This window comes from Carettochelys insculpta, chromosome 20, assembly GCF_033958435.1.
Source record: "Carettochelys insculpta isolate YL-2023 chromosome 20, ASM3395843v1, whole genome shotgun sequence".
Lineage (NCBI taxonomy): Eukaryota > Metazoa > Chordata > Testudines > Carettochelyidae > Carettochelys > Carettochelys insculpta.
In genome coordinates this window covers 8,826,280-8,843,252 of record NC_134156.1, presented here as the reverse complement: position 1 = coordinate 8,843,252, position 16,973 = coordinate 8,826,280, and the positions used below count along the sequence as shown (strand labels likewise).

The following is a 16,973-nucleotide window of genomic DNA, read 5'->3' as shown; positions in this document are numbered from 1 at the left end:
CTCAGGATAGAGAAGACCTGAATTTTTCATGAAAAACAATCAGAAAAACACAAACTTTTCAGGCAGTCTTCACACAAAAAAGAAAGGAGAAAACTTGTTTTTAAAGGAGGTGTCTCAGGAGTACACATCCCAGGCACCACACGATTTGTGGCTTTATGGAATACTGCACAGAAATCTCTTCTGTGGGTTGCTTCAAAAAGTAGGAAAAGTCTCGGAATTGCCAAAAATTGAAAAGCAAAGAAAGTATCCACAATATTTCAAGGGTTTTTACTATTTCTTTCTGAATGGTTAGATGTGATAATTACAAAGCTAGTTGGAGACAAATGTTATGTTGGGTGAAGCTTGTCCAGCCAGAACTGCAAAAACAAATCCAGATTTTACTGCTGATGTTGCAGGGCTGGAGACAAATGCATTGATTGGTAAAATACCAAGTTCACAAGGCATACAGACTAGTTTCTTACTGGTGCAAGCAGCAATTCGGCAGCTCTTCTGGCCCATTCACTGCAATCATTTAGTTTGGCTGCATCTCCTCCATACGTAAAAGTCACAATGTTTGTGAAGAGATATTCCAATAAGAGCTCTGAGAACAACCCAGTATACATGCACAAACACTTGCAATGTACAGGCCAAAAGTCTAACACAAACCGCACCATGAAAGCAAGCCTTGCCAATGAAATGCAGAGCTGAGCTTAGCAGAAACACTCCCTCCCAGAGCTTCCTGTTACTCTTCATTGAGTATCTCATCTATCTCTGCTTACATCTTCGTTTTATTATTTGGAAGGCATGACAAGTTAACCCCTGTGTTTCAGAAAGATTTTTGACAAGTGAAGGAGTAATTCTTATTGCAGGCTTCATTTCTTAGTAATTATGAAGCACATTGGAAGCACCGCACCATGTGATCTGGGGAAAACAAAAGAGATTGCAATTGAAGGCTAGATGTTGGACTGTGAGATGAAAAGCCAGCCACCAGGATAAGTCTTAAACTGAAAATCATTCCAAGTTCTATCGCTGGAAATTTAAGAGATAACCCCTCTTGCCTGAGGTAGTCTCCAGACTGCTCACCACAACGTTCCCGTTGAGATGCTCATCCTACAATAGAACCTACCACTTTCAAGTTGCTGGTCAGTTGCCAGCAAATTGCCGTTTACAGGAAAGGCTGATCAGCAGAGCTGTAACGGGTTTTATAGTGGGGCATGCTGAGAGCCATTGAACCAAACTATAAACTCCATGTACAATGAAAACGCTTCAAGATAAAGTGGTGTCAGCACCCCTAATTCCAGTACCTATACTGCTAATCTACTCACAATTGCAACAGGGTACCACAGTTAAGTCTGCAATACATTAGGGGAAAGATTTCCAAGGCTGCTAATACATAATTAACTCAATAGAAATCACAGAATATTAGAACTGGAAGGGACTTACAGAAGTCATCAAGTCTAGTCCCCTGCACTCACAGCAGGACCAAGCACCATCTGATCATACCTGACAGATGTTTACCCAACCTGCTCTCAAATATCTCCATATGATGCAGATTCTTCAACCTCCTTGGTCAATTTATTCCTGGGCTTAAAAACCCTGATTATTAGGAAGTGCTTTCTAATGTCCAGCCTAATCCTCCCTTGCTGCAGTTCAAGACCACTGCTTCTTGTCCTACCCACAGAGGTTAAGGATGATAATTTTTCTCGCTCCTCTTTATAACAACCTTTTAGGTACTTTGAAGTTATGTCCCCTCTCAGTTTTCTCATTTCCAAACGTAATCCTTTCAATCATCCCGCAGACATCACGTTTTCTATAGCTTAAATCATTTTTGTTTCTCTTCTCTGGACCTTCTCCAATTTCTCCACGTCCTTCTTGAAATGTGGTGCCCAGAACTGGACACAAATACTTCAACTGAGGCCTAACCAGTGCAGAGTAGAGCAGAAGAATTATTTCTCATGGTGTTCTTAAAACATTCCTGTTAATGCATCTTAGGGTGCTTGATTTTTTTTTTCTTTTGCAACATGCATAAGAAATGATGGGAGCCTATGGCCCATGAGCTTCTGTCAGCAATTTAAATATTCATTTAAACATGCTCAGAGGAAATATAATTGACAGGGCTGGAAATCACAACAGGTTGAACCTCTCTAATGTGGCTCTCTCTCATCCGGCAACATCCACAATCCGGCATGATTTTACTTACGTAGATAACCATTTATCATGGCCAAGCTTCTCATATTCCCATAAAGTCCTGTCTCTCAGCGTTCTGTGCTGTTACTTAGCTGTACTTTACTCCTAAATGTCTCCTAAGAGCCCAGTAAGCAGTGGAAATGTTGGTAATGCGGCTAAACAATATTGACCACCCGTGGTCCAGCAAATTTTCTTGTTCGGTCCTGGTCAGGTCCCGAGGGTGCCAGACTAGAGAGGTTCAACCTGTATATTTAACATGGACATTTCACATCATAAAGGCTTAGCTACAAAAGCACCTTTATTTAGGTGATATGCTAGTACTTTTTCCACTGTTACTCTGTTAAAATCTATGTTGCAAAGTATAGGAAGGCCTTGCCATTTGTGGATTCGTGGTTCGTCGTGCCCTTCTGTACTGGATGACACTGCATTGTCCTGAGCACATGATTCAGCACGCTCACTCTTTCTCAGAGCTCTCTCACAACCATGTTAAGGCCGCTAAAGGAACACCCAGCCTTAATTATGGCACCAAAATGAAAAGAATGTGATACAGTGGTCAATAGGCTAAGAAAGGAAAAAAGGCAATGGCAGTAAGCCAGAAGGTTAAATTAGTGGATAAACTGGCAAGTGATCACACTGCAGCCTCAGTAGCTAGACTGTACAGCATTAATGAATCTACTACACATTGTATTAAAAAAGGGAGCAAAACATAAGGGACAGTGTTGCAGCAATGCTGCCACGCCAGGAAATTTTGGTCTTGCTCTTTAAGTCCTTTAAATCACTTCCTAACACAAGGCTCCTTTGCAAATCCACCCCTGTTAACCACACCCTCCCAGAGAAATAAGAAGATTCCCAGGCAACGAGTTCAAAGAACTGTTCTGGGTGTTTCTAAGTCCGAAGTTGATTGCATTATCTCTGTGTTCCAGTTTGGCTCTTAATTTACGGCTTTTAAGTTAACCTTGCTAGTTGACTGTTAAACAGCAGGCAAATAAAGCATTCTTTGCAAACAGAGTGTTGTTTCTGTGTTGCAACCACTCCCCTTTCCCCATTCACGTTTTTCACCATTCCTGGCTTTCTCCATAACGTAATCCCTGCAAACAGTGAGGCCTTCCTGTACCATAAACAGGCAAAAGGCCAGAGTTAAGGTCAACCACGCAAGCATTTTCTGAATTTTGCTGTGCTTAACTACACAACTTTTAGAAGTCCTATGGCACTTCACAGACTAACAGATATCTTGGAGCAGAAGCTTTCATGGGCAATGACAGATGCATCTGACAAAGCAGGCCTTTGCCCACACAAGATTATGCTTCAAAATCTGTTAGTCTATAAGGTGCCACAGGACTTCTTGCTGTTTTTGAAGATACAGACTAACTCGGCTACCTCTCTGATACTATACAACTTTTGACACTCTTTCAATAATTAGTCTCCTATGTTTACCAAAAACATGAGGGATCTACTCTAAGACTCTGAAGATCTTCTGGGTGCCAGGATTTGAGAACACTGTGAAATTTCCAAGCAATTTATTTAGCTGGATTCCACAAAGACACTCTCTCCCTGTACACCTCAAGACATCTGCAGGAGAAAGTCTTGCTACTGCATGTCACAGGTGCTGTGCAACTCTTAAGATTTATGACAAAAGAGCCTGCAGTAGCCCCTTTATACCTTAAGAAGCCCACAGTGACAAAGGTTCGGCACTCATCACAAAGTGCTCAGCAGCCCTTGCTATTATTTCAAGTGCAAATGAAAATAAGGCAGAGCAAGAGAAGGGGAAGAACGAGGCTCCACTTACGGATGAGGTTTCATTTCTATGTAGTTCTTGGGAATGAAGCCATCTTTCCCATTGAGTTCTGCCTTGTACCAGTTCTGATCACATTCTTCATTCAAAACCTGCAAACAAAAATATTATCATACTTCACTATACAGCAGAACGGACAGAACTGTGCTTAGGAAACCAGTAAACTCTTTTGATGCCCATTTCAACAGAAGTATGCCGGCTATTCTGCTCCAATGAGCCCTATGCCCTTTGAGAGCTGTGGCAGACAGGGTGAAGAAGAAAAGTCACTTGAAATTATAACTTCAGCATTGAAGTTGGTTGACTTAGTAAGAAAGTCTTAGGCTATGACTATGCTACACAGCTTAAGTGACCATAAGTTACATCACTCAGAGTGAATTATACAATCCAAGTGACACAATTTATGCAAATTTAAGTGTGGGTGGCACGGACAATGTTATGTCAGTGGGAGAGGTTCTCTCTCTGACATGGCTGCTGCAACCTGTCATGGATAGGTTAAGTCAACAAGAGATCTTCTCCCATTGGTTTAAAGTCGCTATACTTGATAGCTTATAGAAATGCAGCTGCACAGGTGCAGTTGTGTCACAGTATGCTCTCTGGCGTAGCCACAACCATAGTCTAGGCTCCTTATTTACCCTTAGCAATGTTTCCAAATCAAACTCAGTTTATAAATCCAGGGAAGATTTGCTTAACTGCCACCACTGGCAAACTTACTGGGAGATCTGAAAAGCAAGCTGCACTCTCCCATTTAGCAACCAACAATTATCCATTCAGAACTTACTTGGCAATTCTGACAATCTAGGCAAATAGGATTCAATCCATCTCCCACTCCCCGCCCAGAAGTTACAGCAGTTCTTAAATTGGGATTTTTAACCTTCTAGATTGACGGGGGTTTTGTTAGTCACTCATTCTGTATCATCCAGAAGAAAATATCTCCAGAGAGACGTGACTTGGGAGGGAATAAAAAAAGCTTGTGGGATGCTGCCCAAATGTCTTACCTTTGTAACAAAAGTAAAAATATTATAGATAAATGAATGTTATGGTCATTTTTAGTAGTCATTTGTGCATGGGCTGGGGGTGCTTGTTGCTTCCCTTTGGGGGTCTCACTGTTCCCCGCAGCCATTTGTGTAGCATCTCAAGATTTGTGAACTTAATGTTCGCAAATTCATTTATTTGCAAGCGGCTGCCTCCCCCAGGGCCCCAGGCAGCATCGCTGGCAGCTGCCACTTCCCTCGGGGGTCTGGGGCAGGCTGCCACATTTGCGAAATTCAACATCTATGAGGGCTCTCAACACAGAAACCTTGCAGATGTTGAGACCCTACTGTATAACTCTTCCTGCTACCAGACTGCTTCATTTCCATTTGATGAGAAACAATCACATTCCACTGGCCTAGCACAACCAACCCCTGACCTCGCTTTAAGTTATGATAAGAGGAAGCGGCATATGCAATTTGGTGGTCCTAGCTCTTACCTTTTAGGACCAGTTCTGAGAGTGCATTTGTTCAAGGCAGATGGACAGACAGACAGATGCACAAATTCTCAAATACACAGCAGATCAGAAACCTTCATTTCTTAAATTTTATTGAAGTTGCCACAAAATGTTCAATGATTGAACAAAATGATTGTTGCAACAGAACGCTATAGGGTACAATGTTTCCCAAACTAACCAGCTGAGAGGCCAGCAGTCTGAAACACATACAGAAAGAGCTAAAGCCTCTAAATCAAAGTGTTAAAACAAAATTTTGTAAGCGTTGCTGTTCCAGATTAAGGTGATTTAGGGACCCTGCAGAAATCTGGAAGTTCAAACCCTGCAATCCTCACTGAAATAAACAGAGAATTCCTGCTCTGTGTGGATTAAACATGAAGTTGAGATGCTTTTGCATCCAAACCCAAATCTGCTTGTGATGCAGTCAAATGAGAAATTAAATAACTGTGTTCCGTTCATACTGAAGCATATGTGCACAAGAGGAAGAAGGAGAAGGAAGGCTATTTGTAGCCATTACATTTGAACACAAATGGCCATATGATGGTCTTAGTCTGTAGTCAGCCCTGTGTTACAGTAACAGCAGCTCAAATACTACCTGCCAGTTTCCTACTTGCATAATGGATCTGTTATCAACAAATGCCCATCTGTACCCACGGAAAGGGGAAGCAGCACTGCTGCAAGGCTATGCAGCGAGGCAGCTTTGAAAAGGCTTTAGATGCAACACCGTGAGGGAATTATTAAGATATTAATCCTAGTTCAACACTCCATGAATATTTCCAATAATTTAAGGAGCCGTAAAAAGGAATCTGTGGTATTATGTAACCCAAAGCAACATTCTGGCACCCCCATATTCACCACAGTTATATGATCACAACAAGCCTGATACAAAACATGTCAGTGGAAAAGTTATGGATTGCTGAACATGGCTGTCCTATTTGTGTGCACGTACTGCTTTCGTACTATATACACCTGTATTTGCAAGTGGAATTTGCTCCTGTGTAACTCCCACAAGATGGTTCACTACTGAGTATTCAAGGTGATGGCCCACCAGTAAACACAATGGGCCTTAAAAGAAGCTTAACCACATCTGATGTGCTTTCCTGTGGCCATTCTAGCCAGAATATGGGTAATGGCCTCTGGTATGACTCGAAGTATGCAAGGGCAAGTGCTCATGTCAATTGCCAATTCCATCTTGTCCTTGTGATTTTCCCTTAACTGTGCTGGGGGGGCTTTGTTTGTGACAATGAAATTCCTTCCATAGGTAAGAAGCTACAAAAGGGAGAAATGACATCACCACTTGTCTTCACTCCCTCCAAAACTCAACATCTGGAAACAGCCCAGGAACAAAAACTGGACTCAGGAGGTGCTACCAGGTGTGGGGGTGGAAAGGAACGCCAGCCTGTACATGGCAGATTGGTGAAATGTTTTGTCCCACCAGGCTCAGACAATGCTTGACTCCGATCATGTCTAGTTTATAACACTTAGATGAAAATTTTGCTTTATTTCTTAGCTAATCTACTTTGATCTACAAACTTATCACTTAAAATCTTTCTGTAGTTAATAAACCCATTCTATATGTTACTTAAAACAATGTGGTCTGAGTGACATCTTAACAAAAACCTGCATATACCTTCTCCATGTTGAGGGAAGAGCAGAGTGGGTAATAAGCTTATATTGGTCATGCTTACGAGGAGAGGAGGATGGCACAGCTCTAGGGTCCTACACTGGGGAGCTGGAGGTAGTTGGCTGGAGCTTATTATTGGTTCATAAGTGGCCAGCAAAACCATTCATGTACCTCAGCTAGGTGTGTCCTTGTCTGTGAACAGTGGTGAGAGTGCAGTTTCTCATAGCACAGTGAGAGATGGATCTGCAGCTTGTCATAGTATCACAGTGAGAGAAGGAGACCAGGTTGGGAAGACAAACAGCTCAACAATCACCCTAGTTCAGGGATCCGAAACCTGTCACTCCAGAGCCACATGCGTCTCTTTAAGAATTTCTTTGTGGCTCACAATACTATACGTGCAAAGCTTCAAAAAACCCCTCTCCAGATTATGTTCAATAAACAGTGAACACCTAAAAGCCCAGAAATGAACTACTCACATGTAAATAGCAAACAATGAGATCTCGACACACTGGATAATGCCCCCTAGCATCCTTCAGAGAGAAAAGGCTCTAGGCTAGGAGAATTCACTTTCCATCCCTGTTCCTTGGCATCTTCACATCACAAGTGGAACACTTGGTGCTAGCTTCAGAGAACCTTGTGCTAACAGGATCCTGACTGGGACTACTGACTTACGTCATCAACAACTGATCAGTGGTAATAAAGTTAGGTTGTCAGAAGTATGGTCTTGTGCCGGGGTCTGCAACCTGCGGCTCTGGAGCCATATGTGGCTCTTTAAGGACTTCTTTGTGGCTCCTGACACTATAAGTGCAAAGTAAAAACAAAAACCAAACCCTCCTGATTATTTTCAACAAACAGTGAATGTCTAAAAGCCCAAAAGTGAACAATTCATATCTAAATAGAAAACAAGCTGTGATCTCAAAACAGTGGATAACTCCTCCTAACGTATGTCCTCCAGAAAGAGAGAGAGAGAGAGAAGGTTCAGGAGTGAAAGTCAAAAAGACAGTGGTACAAACACTCTTGCAAAGTGTGAGGAAACAGAATATATAAAAGTTTGTGAATGCCCTGCATCAAACATGTAACACATTACAGATCATTGTACGTGTGCTGTTCTTAAAATAGAGATTACAGAAAGCATGGTTTGACATTATTTATTAAGGACTGCCTCATATTCACATGCATTGCAGCTTTTGAATTATTGAGTTTTTACCATATTGGAAAAAATGGCTGCTCTTGCTATTTTGGTTGCCAACCCCTGCCCTAGTTGCAGATAGCATCCTGGGAAACCCTTGACAGTTTCAGAACACCAGATATATATTCTGAGGTGCACACAGAAACTGCAAATGGGTGGACAACCACCAACCCTCAATAACTGTAAAAATTGGAACTGTCTCAATTCCTAATCTGATACCCACATTCAGATATTTCTATGAAATTAACTTCAGTTAAAGTAATAGGCTCAGGATAAAGTTGTTTACATACTGGATGTTTTCTGTTTTATGTACAGCTCAAGAGCTGCATGTTAACTCTGCTGACTCATGCTTCATGGGCGCACAAAAGTGGCGGCACTGGCACTGTTTGAAGTAGTTCTGCAAAGTGACAGGAACTAAATGGAAGAAGACAGCAGCCGCAACTTGAACATTATAATGCATAAAACAAAAAAGCAGTCATGTAGCACTTTAAAGACTAACAAAATAATTTATTAGGTAATAAGCTTTTGCGGGGCAGAGCCACCTCTTCAGATTCAGAAGTAGTCACATGACTTCTTTGTTTTGTTTTGTGAAGATACAGACTAACATGGTTACCTCTCTTTGATTATAATGCACAGTCTTGCAGTATATTGCACTTTTGTGCTATAAAGACAGCCATGTGTACTCCACAGTTCAAAGGCCACCCTAACTGTAGCTTTTTACTCCAGCATTTCAGCTTCTTGTTTAAAAAAAAAAAAAAAAAAAAAAGACTGAGAAGAAAATCTTCCAAACATGAAATGAATGCAATGAATTCCTGAGTCTGTAGGCACCCTGAAACAATGCTGAATGTTACAAACTGCATAGTACATCATAATGAATTTTGCTGCCTCATGAAAATTCCAATGTTATCGTTAACTACTGGTAGCTAAACAAACCAGCAGTCATGTAGCACTTTATCAGAGAGGTAGCCGTGTTAGTCTATCTTCAAAAACAACAAGAAGTCCTGTGGCACCTTACAGACTACCAGACATTTTGGAGCATAAGCTTTCATCTGACGAAGCAGCTCTTTGCCCACGAAAGCTTATGCTCCAAAATGTCTGTTAGTGTCTAAGGTGCCACAGGATTTCTTGTTGTTAATGTAGCACATTAAAGACTAACAACATAATGTATTAGACGATGAGCTTTCATGGGGCAGGCCCAAGAAAGCTCATCGCCTAATTAAAGTCTAACAAAATAAGAGCAACATGACTGCTGGTTTGTTTTGTTGATACGCATACTAACTCTCTGTTACTACTGGTAGCTTGAATGTCTATCCAGTTCGACTGCTAGGTGCTAAAACCCCCAAGAGCACAGTTCCATACCTGGCAGCTATCACAATGTTATGGATTTTCAATACAATATTCTGCAGAATATCAAACAGTTTAGTGATAAATTTTGTCCTAGCACGGTTCAGGAAACACTGCCTATAGCATTCATTTCTATATTCAGTTAAATAAAACCTCATTTTAAAAACGGACTGCAGAGAGACCCCAAACTGCAGCGCTAAGACAGAGCAGCTGAACGTCTCTCAAATACAGCCTCTTAATCGGCTGCTGCGGTTTCCCCTCACTGACAATGATGGCTTGGCTTAATTACAGTGAAAACAATGCAGCATTTTGAGAACTCTTCCCTTCAGTCTCAGGAATTCAAGGAAAGCCCACAAAGCTCCACGAGCAGAGAATAAGAATTCACTCAAACTCAGAAAAGCAAGCAATTACTACAAACAATCTCAGCAAGGCACAGAATGTTTACCCACAACTACATCCTTATGGGGAATAGCGGTTAGGAGAGGATTGCCAGTGACATCAAAAAGCACTAAGAGGCTCCAGAGACAGCCAGGTCCAACCATCCTCATGAGACTGACTTCAGAAAGGGGCTTTAAAAACAAAGACAAAGGATGACAGAATTAAAAAGGATAGCCCCCAGCTGTGGGGAGAAAAAACAGCCAAATTAGCTGAGACACCAATAAGCGCAATTCCCAAAGACTTCAATGTGAAGCAGATTACAAGCTTGAATCTAGTCCACTGTGTTTAATTCCAAAGAAAGCAGCAATTGTGTAATTTAGCAGCGCAGAATACTGAGCCTAAGTCTACAATTAACTTTAAGGTCTAGTGTAGATACATGATTTCAGCTACAGCAATTGTGCAGCTGGAATCAACTTATCTACAATCAACATATCTGGCCATCCTCAGTGAGGGAGGCCAATAGCAGAATCGCTCCCATTGACCTCTCTTCTCACAAGGTCAGCTGTTGACCCCTGATTTTCAATTTTGTGTGTCCCCACTAAGTGCACAAAAATCGAACCCCCAGAAGATCGAACCTGACTGGGTCGATCTTTCGGGCAGTGAAGACATACCATGAGGGCTTGCCTACACTAGCCAGAAGACCGACCCTCTTCCTGAGTTCAATTTTGCATGTCTGGTGAAGATGCATCAAAATCGATCTCTCTGGGGTTTGCAGTCCACCCCTGTACTCCATTGTATTGCATGGAGTAAGAGCGGTCGATGCGGGAGTATAGAGCAGGGATTTCCAACCTATGGGTCGGGACCCCAACATGGGTCACTACTAGATTTTCTAAGGGTCGCCAGCTGGGCAGCTCTGATCCACATGTGGCTCTTTAAAGGAGCCATTTGCTGCTCCCACTGCTGCAATGGCTCACTCCTTCGGCTCCCAGTCCCTGCCCTGCTGTGCTGCAATTGAACTCAATTGGTTTCACAGCCAGCAGGCTGGATCCAGCCATTAAAACAAAGTCCCATTTCAGCACGGCAGGACAGGGAACTGCTCATGCTGCAGATGCGGGAAGGGAGCAGGAGGTCTGAGGGGAGTTGCACAAAAGAGATGATGTAAGCCCAGAGAAGGAGCAGCAGCGGCAGTGTGCTGAGCTTGTGTGAGGTAGGTGGGGGGCAGTTTCGGGATGAAAGGGGCTTAAGCGGGGGTGGGGAGAGGTGCATTTTTCTCCTGGGAGAAACTGCCCCCCCATTCTGAATTGCCTTGGGTCACAAAGTCTTACTGAATTGACAAAATGGGTCCCCATCTCAAAAAGGCTGGGAGCCGCTGGTACAGAGGCTAGGTCTTCTCTAGGGAAATAAGTCAGTTTCAGGTATGCAATTCTATCTATGGCATTTGTAAATGCTGTAGCTAGAAGTGCGTATCTGAAAGTGACATATTTCCCTAGTATAGACATGGCCTAAGATTTCTCCTTTTGCTGGCTTTGTATAAGGAGCGTAGACAAACCCTGGTTGGCAATGGAAAGCCATTTAAGTATATAACTTGAATGTCTCCACTGTTCTTCCACTGAGGAGTTTATTGACATAGCAAGGTGTGTAGCCTAAACCCTTCGAGCTGTCAGCATTTAGGAATGGCAGTAAGGGGACATGGCACAGAAGAGTATGTTCAGGAACCTTACAGTGAAGGGTAACCTGCACATCAAAACATCCAACATTCTAACAGGAGCCATACAAATCAGGCAGGTTTCTCTTTACTGGGTTTATTCTCCTCCCCCCATTTCTTAATTTCATTGCAGTTCATTTCTAACTACACCAGGTCAAATGCTAGATTTTAACTGTATTCTTTAAGCAGCTGAGAAGAGATGGCTGGTTCATGAATATGCACTTTCTAAATTTCATATTTTTTGGGCTTTTCTTTGCATCTCAAACTGTTTATCCTCACCATACCCCTTGTGTTTGTGCATGAAAGGGAAGATAAAGCAGTATCTCCATTTTACAGACCAGGAGCTGGTGCACTGAGCTTCTGGGGTACAGCTATGAGAAGAAAGAAGTGCACATTTAGTATTCTTACCAGTGCAACATCCAGACAAATGCAGAGGCTGTGAAAAATGCAGGCCAACAAATGCAGGCTTGAAATAGCCATGAAATAATGAGTGTAAATGCATTTCCTACCAAGTTGCAGTCAATAATCAAGTAGGATAGCTTGATAAAGCAAGAACTTGCGTCAACTGATATAAAAAAAGGTTCAAGGATTTGTCATTTACCACGACGAATTTCCTGCTGCCCATACCACCATATAAATGCTTTGCCCACTCTGCTCCCTTTAAAAGAGGAAAAACAACCATCAGGCCTAACCAGGGGAGCTCACAAATACCACCAATCTGAAAAAGATGGCTGGGGTAGCTCTGCACTTCAAGTCTTCTTTCCGCTGTAAGGTTTGGCTGAAGTCTTGATTTAAAACTTCCATGTTCGTTCTCATATCGACACTATTCATCACAGCAAGAGTCAAGAAGTTTAAACACTTTCAGACAGATACACGGAGAAGTGGTTTACTTTTGTACATGCTTAAGTACTTTTCTTGATTATGCTTTGTTATCCCTGGACATTTTCCTCCCCCTCAAAAGGAAACTATCTGTTTCTCTCCATATCTGAAGGAAGGCATTATATTACCCAGCAGTGAAATATAAAAACAAAGCTGAAAGTCACCATATACATACAAAACAGCAGAAGACAGAGCAATTAGCCATGCCAGGACCCATGATTCTCTCTTCAAACTGCCAAGAGTGGAAAAAGCTCTCCCCCAAACCTAACTCACCAATTCACACCTATCACTACAGTAATGTGCTGTAGGAATACTTACATACATGCTAAAAATAATATTCCAAACCATCAGAGTTATGATAAGAGGGAAAGATAGAAAGGGCACCCTTGACAAAGCTAACACAAAGTCAGAGACGAGTAACATTCCCTCATTTAATTTGCAAAAATGGAAAGAAAAAATAAGGAGAATCATGGTGGACAGGAAATCTGCAGTACAGCACTTAACATTAGGCAATGTAAGAGATGCAGTAAGAGTGGGAAAATCACAGGCAGGAACATGACAGACAAGTGCTCAAGGCTCCTGCTGCCTTTAAAAATAAATCCTACATGAATTTGCTTAAGATAATCTCCCAAGCCACCCTCTGTGGCCACTTCCCAGCACCAGCTTGCTATCCCTTCACTGACAGCAGGTGAGACACCGAGCCTCTATGTAGCTCCTATCTTCCAGAACATTTTCTGAAATCATTTAAACACACACACACACACACCAACCAAAGAATTGTCTTTCACCCCAGTCTACACCTCCACTGTTCTTTTTGCTTTTCTTCTAACTATGTAGCTTTGTAAAGCGTACAAAGCCATAAAAGCCACTACACAGGTGGGACCTCCCGGGTCCTGCACCTGGATGCAGCTCCCATTCCTGGACCACCGCACCAGCTTTATGGCCCTGGCCTCAGGTGTGGTTCCAGTTCCTAAGCCCCAGCCCCAGTGCAGGTCTACGGCCCCAATCACTGCTAGTTTCCCAGCCCTGGCCAGCACTGCCCCAGCTGCAGCTGTCTGGCCCTACCCAGGGCTCCTTGCCACTATACTCCCAGCTGGACCCTGCCTCTGGCGGCTGAGTGTCTGGTTCAGCAATATCCATGGTCCTGGTGGACCATGGATGTTGCTGGACCAGGGAGTCCTGGATTTTAGAGGCTCAACCTGCACTAAATAAAATTGTATAGTACAGTGAACTCTTTCCTATCCAGCGGTCTTGGGACCAGAAGGTTGCTGGATATTCAAGTCATCTGGATAATAGAGAGGTATACCTAGCAATGCATAAACACTAAAGAAAAATAAGATTAGATAGTAAGAAACAAAAATGTATGAGGAGTACTTTATTTACCAACAACAATAGTATTGTACATGGTGAACTTACACTGTATTTATTTATATTTACTTGCACTATACTGTACTAATGGAAAACGTAACTAAAATTTACTTTTGGTTATAATACCGGTTACTTGAGCGTTCCAGCTGAATCCCCATCAATCAGCATTGACAACTATATGTTAGAGGTTGTCCACGACTTCGTTTACCTCGGGTCCACCATCACTGACATCCTGTCGTTGGACACTGAGCTAAATAGGAGGATCGGAAAAGCGGCCACAACTCTGTCCAGACTCAGCAAGAGAGTGTGGAATAACAAGGTCTACACTCACACCAAAATGCAAGTCTACAAAGCCTGCATCCTCAGCACCCTCCTTTACGGCAGTGAGACTTGGACCCTGTATGCCCGCCAGGAAAAGAGGCTGAACGTCTTCCACTTGCGCTGCCTCAGGCGCATCCTTGGAATATCATGGAAGGACAGAGTGACCAACACCGCCATCCTCGAGCAAGCTGGAATCCCAACCATGCACACCCTCCTCAGGCAGCGTCGGTTCCGCTGGCTTGGCCACATCCACAGAATGAATGATGGAAGGATTCCACAAGACATCCTGTATGGCGAGCTAGCCTCTGGCAAAAGACCTCCTGGACGCCCCCAGTTGCGCTACAAAGATGTCTGTAAGAGAGAGACCTCAGAGAGGTAGACATCGAGCTGGACAACTGGGAAGAACTAGCAGACGACTGCAGCAGATGGAAGCAGGGGTTACACAAGGGCCTTCAGAAGGGCGAGATGAGGATCAGACAGCTAGCAGAGGAGAAGCGAGTGCACAGAAAGCACACTATGGACTTGCCAGACACCCACCACATCTGCAAGAGATGCAGCAAGGACTGTCACTCTCACGTGGGTCTTCATAGTCACAACAGACGCTGTAAATGAAGTCCTCAATTGAAACTATAAAGGGCGTGATCCATAGTCTATGCAGACTGAAGGATGCCTACTCCCAGATGATAGACTGCCAGATATGGAAGAGCATACTGCAGTACAAAAAATACCTGCTGCGTAACACTCCACAAGTTTAGCTAAATGCCTCATCTACACAAACTTTTCACTGAAGTTTCCCACTGTCAGTGCCAGAAGTAAGTCTACATAAAGAGCCAACGTTTTTATTGCTGCGTTGTCTTGATTCCACGTAAAGGGTAGTCATGGTAGAAAACAGAGATTGCAAAAGTTTCATTTACGCTTCTCCTCTCACTATGACTACTGTTGATGGAGCTGAACCACTAATAAGAAGAAATTGTATGAAACATAGTCAAACTGAGTGCTAGCAATACCAGTAATCTGCAGCAGAAAAAGTTAAAATGTCAAACGTCTAATAGATCCTAATGAGAACAGCGTTAGAGTTGGAAGTAGTTATAGCCAACACGTTCTCTCTATTTGGGTCTCCTTCCACCTTAAAGACTCCCAGAAGTTCCACTAATATGCTGAAGAAATCCAAAAACAAGCCTCAAGACAGGCATTTCATATAAAGTTACCAAGCAGAAATGCCAGCCATTTTGGTTCTTATGATTTTCAGGACCAAGGGAGTAATGACTGTTCAATAATTCCAGGGTGTACTAAACACACTGCATTTCCATCACACTGGATTCAACCAGATACGTGGTATAAAAAGATCTTTTATCACAGCTCGAACTCCACAACTTGGCTCTCTAATGTCCTATATCCCCTAACACTCTGCTTTCAAGAACAGATTCTTCAAAAGAGGAAGGGAGGAAAACTATTTTCCGCTAAGAAATCACAAACCAGTTTACTCTGACTGAAGCCCAGGACCAGCTGCCTCTTAGAGCTAACTACAATCGCTCAGGATGCTATTACGGAAACAGAAGACAAACATCCTTCCTTCATCTCAAACCCAATCCACAATGCGTTGTGGAGCTACTGAATGCAGCACTTCCCCAGTTTGCTGTTATGCAGCACAGATTAGTTTACTCAGGTCCTGCTGAGATGGGCATTTGTCTAACAAGTTTCCCCAGGATGAAATGTCATTAATTTGAGAGACAAATCACCACGGTTTAAGAAGGCCCCCTAAATATCAGTGAAGCAAGAAAACTGCAATAAAATATAAATTTTTAACACACACAGACAGCTCTTCTCTAGCCCCTTCCTTCTCACTGAAGAGCATGGACAAGCATCACTAAGTGTGAATAAAAGTAGTGTCTATTCTACACAAAGTGCAAGAGAACTAATCTGAACTCCAGTCTATACTACACAGGTTCTGGAAATACAGCACTAGGTCTGGCTAGTGTTGGCACAGCTGAACCTAGGGGATGCCCCGCTGCCTTGGGGGTTATCCTGGGAAGGAGCAAGGCTAAGGAAGTAAACCCTGGACAGAAAATCCAGAGGGGAGTCCTAAGGCAGTTCTGTGCCAACTTCTGGCATTAACCCGGCAACTCCTGCAGCTGAGCTGGTACCAGACGTAGAGGTTATCCTCTCCTTTGGACTATATCAGTAAAGCTGAGAGGGGGACATTGGTGTCTGGGCAGCCCAAGGTCCCAAAAAAAAAAAAAAAAAATGCTCAGGCTCACGCCTGGAGAGGTACTCCAGCATCGCTTAACAGCATTGAACCAACACGGGAGGCAACAGATACCGGTTATAAGCTCTTGCTCAAATGGCGTAGAGAACGAGCGCCAGGGGTTGCCTTCGATGGTGGGAGAGATCATCACATCTCACTGGACAGTCACCGCCCACCTCAAGCTGGGCAGCCCCCAGCCAGTAGGGAACTGTCCCGCTACAGTTCACCTACCTCACTGGGTGCGTGAGGCTTAAGGTTCCCAAACCTGACAAGTATCAGAGGGGTAGCCGTGTTAGTCTGGATCTGTAGCAGCAACGAAGGGTCCTGTGGCACCTTATAGACTAACAGAAAAGTTTAGAGCATGAGCTTTCGTGAGTTAACTCACTTCTTCAGATGCTGGTCCTGGAAATCTGCAAGGCCAGGTATAAATAGGCCAGAGCAAGGCTGGGGATAGCGAGGTTAGCTCAGTCAGGAAGGCT

General features: G+C 43.2%; 1 protein-coding gene across 1 annotated transcript in view; it reads right to left on the bottom strand.

Annotated features, from left to right (window-relative positions):
- Positions 1-16,973, bottom strand: part of GRB2 (growth factor receptor bound protein 2) — a 75,979-nt gene that overhangs the window by 16,053 nt on the left and 42,953 nt on the right. Inside the window, exon 2 of the mRNA XM_075014868.1 lies at positions 3,953-4,050. Within this exon, the coding sequence (XP_074870969.1) occupies positions 3,953-4,050 (98 nt within the window). The remainder of the gene's footprint in view (positions 1-3,952; positions 4,051-16,973) is intronic.